Here is a 5207-nt window from a genome sequence, read left to right on the forward strand (position 1 = left end):
TTCAGATGGAAGGCAAGAGACAAAATACTCCTCTGGTCGAGTGAGAGTAAAAGATTCTAATGGAACAATTGTAGTTGATACCATGGGCCCTACTGCTGTAGCTTCTTTATAGCAAATTGCATTTTTGTCATAGTATTTTACAATTTTTCACTATTTTTACATGCTAACGTTTATGTTTATTAAGATTAAAAATTTAAAACCCAATGCTATGGTTTTTTTTGCAGTTGATTCTTATAGCATGTTGCATTTTGTTGTAATATACTTATTAGCCTAATAGCTTAAACATGCAAACATTTATGTTTTACTGTAAGTTTAAAAACAACCTTGTTAATATTTGCTGCTGGATTAAGGTCTTGAATAAATCTTATTTTGTTTCTTTATTGCGTTTGTATACATTCCAACTAGGTGTTTATATATTTAACATAAGTTTATAATTTATTGTTTATTTTTTTATCTACTGTGTGCGTATGTGATTGGTACATTTGTAAATCTGTTGTATAAATGGATTAAATGAACTTATATATATGCTCGTACATAATGATCAAACTTGTATAGCTTCAGGGGAGACAGGGATAGTTTAAAAACATAATCCTATCAAACAAATCTAACTTATTGGTTGTGATGTTTACTGATTATTGCAGTGCAGAAAATTCCAGGGTAACCTTGCCCCCCTTGCCATCACAGGTTTGGCGCCTATGGGTAAATATTCAGGAGAATCTTTACAATGTCGTAGCAACAGGAAGGTAAACACATTGTTTATTTTATGTTAAAGGAATAAAGTGGACAAAGTGGGTAACATGATACAATAATAACTAGAAGATATTTCATCATATGTTTATCTAATGTATAAGAAGACTACACGTGAGTTTGATTATCGCTTTAACGATAGAAAATCATGATGGTGGATCTAATGTCTTTAGTTGAATGGGCATAACCCTCCTTGGTGTGTCTCCATGGGTTGCTAAATACCCCATTCCAATCTGCAATTAATATAAAGCTAAATATATGTATTACAAAACAGCTTGGTACTGAAATATAAAATTAAATCAACACAGAAATATTAGCTATCTCCTCCTGCCATTTAAATGGGAATATGCAGTCTCAGTATTACTTACCAGTGAAGTCATTGCAGTTATCAGTTTCTATACTATTTCCATCTTTCACACCGCCAATGCAAACAAATCGTCCATCACAACTATTTAGTCTAAAACACAAAGAAACCCTATTTTCAGCCTATTTCATCAACAGACTGCATACTTAACAGCAGGGCACATAGCATAGTAAGTTCCAGCATATGATTCAGCACGGATCTGTAAGAATCCAGTTGTTGTTGCTGAGTGCATAGGAGTGGGAACAAAGTTGCTCAAAGTAGATTCACCAATTGTGTATGTCACTGGTACTACTAAATGGTTGGTTGCACATGGGGCTGTAATGCAAAGTGTTTATGGCATACCTACTTGGGGAAAAGTAATTCCTTTTACTTCTGGCATTCATTCTGACTAAAATTTTGGGAAAAAAATTCACATTCATTATAAAAGCTTTAACCATTACTATGTCACTATAAGATATATAAAAATCATATAAATAATATATGATGTAATAACATAGACAAATATATAAACACAAAATATAGAGTTTGGCTATGCAGTAGTTTAAGAAATACCTGACCAGGTGTAGTTTTTAAAAGGCTGCAACATTTTCCTCAGAGTTGATTCAATCTGAACTTTTGTCACAAGTCGTCCAGCAGTTCTAGAATAGGAAGAATCACAAACTGAACTCTTTGTAAGCGCAAAAGGTTAAAGCTACAAGTACCTTGAAAGCATGGTGTAACCAAACATTATTCTTTTTGGGTAGTTATTTAACTGCATAAGGTATGTTGATTGCCAAGTTCCTTGTGAATAGAAAGTAAATGTTGTAGATGATGCCCAATCCTGAAATAATTAATACAAAATTTTTCTATAGCTTTTTTTCTATAAAAGAATCCTAACAAACTGCAAAGATTATGTGAAAGATTGTAGGAAGGTTAAATATATAAAAATCAAACCTTTGTGTTATTAACTACGAAGCAAACATCACAAACACTTGGAACATTTCTTCCATAAACGCATCTAGCTCTGTATTGAAGCTCAAAGTTGCCTTCTATTAGCCTATCATTGTATAACATGACTGGGTCAGAGGATGATCTGTAGCTTTGTATCTATAACGAAATAAAATATGTTTTATAAATTTGAAAATTTCCAATTCATTAATGGGATTTTTAAAACTGCTATTTATAACATACTACGTACCGCATACCCTCCTGAGGAATATAAATTTGGGTTTTCAAGAGCTGATACAACAATAAACGGATGAGATTTTCTGCTGAATGCTATGCTTTTACTTAATGAACATCTGTAGATTAGGTGTTAAGAAATACAAGGTTGCAGTTATTACATACTTAATGTCACAAGTCTGTTTTATAAATTAAAGTAAGAGATGTGAATGTGAATGTGAATGTAACTTTCTTTATCCTCGCGCGGCCAGAATATGCCTGTTGTTATAACACAAGTGTTCATACACCTCGTGCCAGCTTAGGAGTTACCAAGTATGTTACTTTGTGGGTGAATATTTTTATGGTGAACTTTTAATTTTATTTATGCGTGGTTGATAATTTAAACAAGCCATTAGGGACCACTGGATTGAAGCAATTGCTGTTAAGTGTCTTGCCCAAGGACACATACGCCCACAATGGTAGCAACAACGAGCCTTTAATCCATTTCCTCTGGGTTGGAGGCAGGCGTGAAAACCAACTATGGGTACCGGAAGGTATATATTTTCGTATTGGTCTATTAGCTATAACAAGAGGTTCATTATGCTCTTACTTTCCTTCTGTTTCATAAACAACCGAAAATGAACAATGAAGGTTGAAATGAATCTAAAAACATAAAAGGTTCAGATATTTTAGATCTCTCCGGGTGCTGGGAACAAACAGTTACTGTGGTTTTGCGCCTATTTGTTGTATTCTATATGAAAATTTACCTTCATTCCATAACTGGTAAAAGTACCATTCCCACCATTTTGTAAACGATCAGTTTCAGTGCCATATTTATAATTGTAAAAGTCTGGGATTCCTGAAATCAAGTTTGGAGAGAGAGCTGCTATTGCATCAACCAACTTGTTAACATTGGGTGGGTACGGAACTGAAATATAAAGTAGTTTAATCGATATGTAAACATACAGGTGTTGTTTAATAGTGTTACAATCCATAATTTAAAAAATGTCACCTGTTGTAATATTTGGTGTCATTGGATAATGCTTTGTATAAGCTGTGAATAGATTCCCACCATACTTGTCAAGGAAGTTGTTGCTTGTGTGGTATTGCAAGCTTGCCTGGGATTTTGATTGGTCCACAGGTGTTTTGTTTGGTACATGACGTAACATCAGATTAGATGCCTGGCAACAAGGAAGTTGAATGAATCATGCAGTTTATTATACAAGTAGTTGATTCAAATATTTTCAAAACTAAGAATGATTCAATAGGATTGCTGTTTGTGTATGGTCTTTTATTCTATCAGCAATGATACTATTATTAATGCTTAAGTTATTAATTATAGTTCACCTGTTGCCAACTTTAATTTAAGGCTAAAACAGTTTGGTAATATTCATATTACAAACCTTCATTGCAGAATAACCAATGTTTTTATAATCTGCTGAGGTCGCATCTTCTACATTTTCAAATATGTTCGTGTTTTCCCAGTATCTTGAAACTGAAAGGTTCAGTGTGATTGAAAAGGATGAGAAAAAATTAATGATCTTAAGACTTAATCCTACTTACATAGTGTATCCGGTGCCGGGTTTTTACTGAACCACATATCATCAACTGTGCATTCTTTATTGATATCATTCTCATGAACAGATGCAACTAAAGTCCAACCTCCCCCAGAAGTTGTCATGTCACAATAAACCTCAGAACATAATTTATATAAATTGGAAAATTATATAGTTATGAGTAAACAACTGCTGATAACTAAAAGTTATAGTGGAGAATTGAATTTCATTTATTTATGGCATGTTAAATGATTTATTAACTTTGTTTTTAGGGGTTCCATATTAAATCTACAGTTTTAAACTATTGTTGGAATACTCTGACCGAGTATGACGTGTTAGTTAATCAAAACCTTGATTGGAGTGTCAGTTCCTTCAGGCTGTATCGAGTAGTAGCCATCATTGGAGAAACCTGAGTTTTTCAACTCCAAACATGAAGTAGCTGTTTTTGTGGATGAGGCAGACTCTCCTAATAATTAACACATTATGTTTCCTTATAAAAAATTAAAGCAGAAAAATATTTAAAGTTTACCTGACTTGCTTGCATTGGTATTCTGCACAGAAACATTGATTTTTAATAAAAATATTTCAAGATAAAGTTATTATATAAACTTTAAAGTAAAAAATATATTAATTTTAAAGTTAATTATTAACTTTAAAATTAAGTTATAAATTGACTTACAGCAATGTAGTGAATCACAACAGTTGTCAAAGCAATAAGCCACACAAAACCAATACAAGCAAAGATTTTCCAAAACTTCTGCGACAATTTTTTATCGTTGTTTTCCACCCCAGCATCTAAAACAAAGTTCATACTTAATTTTCATGCGTATAAGAATGTATCGGAATAAGAAAGATATGTAAAACTAAAGATGTGTATAAGAAGAACTATAAGATTGAAAATGCAATACTGAAAAACACCATAATAGGAATGCATATAAGAATGAAAAATATAACAATGAAAGTTTATAGAGACCCAAAGAGTTTTATTTACAGTTAAGTTTACCTGCTTTCATTACTTTGTTTGGTATTACCACTTCTTCATAACTTTGCTTTGGGCTGTAGCAAATTTCTTCTTCATAAATTCCTTCATTAGCCACTGGGTTATGGTTCTGATATCCAACATCCATTTTACCCAATCACACCAAATTAAATGATTGATGTGATTGCAATCCAGAGATTTTAAATTAGACATCTAATGCTTACGTAATACATGCTTAAGTTTATTCTTGGCACAGAACGGATGTGTTAAACCAATATCACCTGGTCTCATTTCCTGATCTTGTTTCACAATAACATTATCTTGTTACAAAAATGAGTTCTTTATCCAAGCATTGATAGAAAACTAATGAAACTAAAAACAATTATCTAAAAATTACCTGGTTTTAATACTTTCTGTTGCA

At 32.5% G+C, this 5207-nt stretch overlaps 2 protein-coding genes across 3 annotated transcripts in view; one reads left to right on the forward strand and one right to left on the reverse strand.

The window, feature by feature from the left end:
* Positions 1-381, forward strand: part of LOC100178680 (centromere protein J-like) — a 4770-nt gene extending 4389 nt beyond the window's left edge. The window contains exon 2 of the mRNA XM_002123944.4: positions 13-381. Within this exon, the coding sequence (XP_002123980.1) occupies positions 13-112 (100 nt within the window). The 3' untranslated portion in view covers positions 113-381. The remainder of the gene's footprint in view (positions 1-12) is intronic.
* A 396-nt stretch (positions 382-777) lies between these two features.
* On the reverse strand, positions 778-5207 carry LOC100183495. 2 transcript variants are annotated; one of them, XM_009861095.2, is made up of 17 exons: positions 5184-5207; positions 4811-4916; positions 4487-4602; positions 4337-4358; positions 4158-4273; positions 3815-3944; positions 3655-3746; positions 3264-3432; positions 3019-3179; positions 2862-2914; positions 2289-2391; positions 2045-2197; positions 1813-1931; positions 1664-1749; positions 1258-1426; positions 1116-1204; positions 778-980 (listed from the first exon to the last, which is right to left on the reverse strand). In XM_009861095.2, exons 2-17 carry the CDS (start codon positions 4818-4820, stop codon positions 880-882), a joined length of 1689 nt encoding a protein of 562 aa, XP_009859397.2. In that variant the 5' UTR covers positions 4821-4916; positions 5184-5207; the 3' UTR covers positions 778-879. The 2 variants fall into 2 exon arrangements, with proteins under 2 accessions (XP_009859397.2, XP_026691515.1); XM_026835714.1 differs by lacking the exon at positions 5184-5207 and having other exon boundaries at positions 4811-5171.

The sequence above is a fragment of the Ciona intestinalis genome, chromosome 8 (genome assembly GCF_000224145.3).
Source record: "Ciona intestinalis chromosome 8, KH, whole genome shotgun sequence".
NCBI classification, from domain to species: domain Eukaryota; kingdom Metazoa; phylum Chordata; class Ascidiacea; order Phlebobranchia; family Cionidae; genus Ciona; species Ciona intestinalis.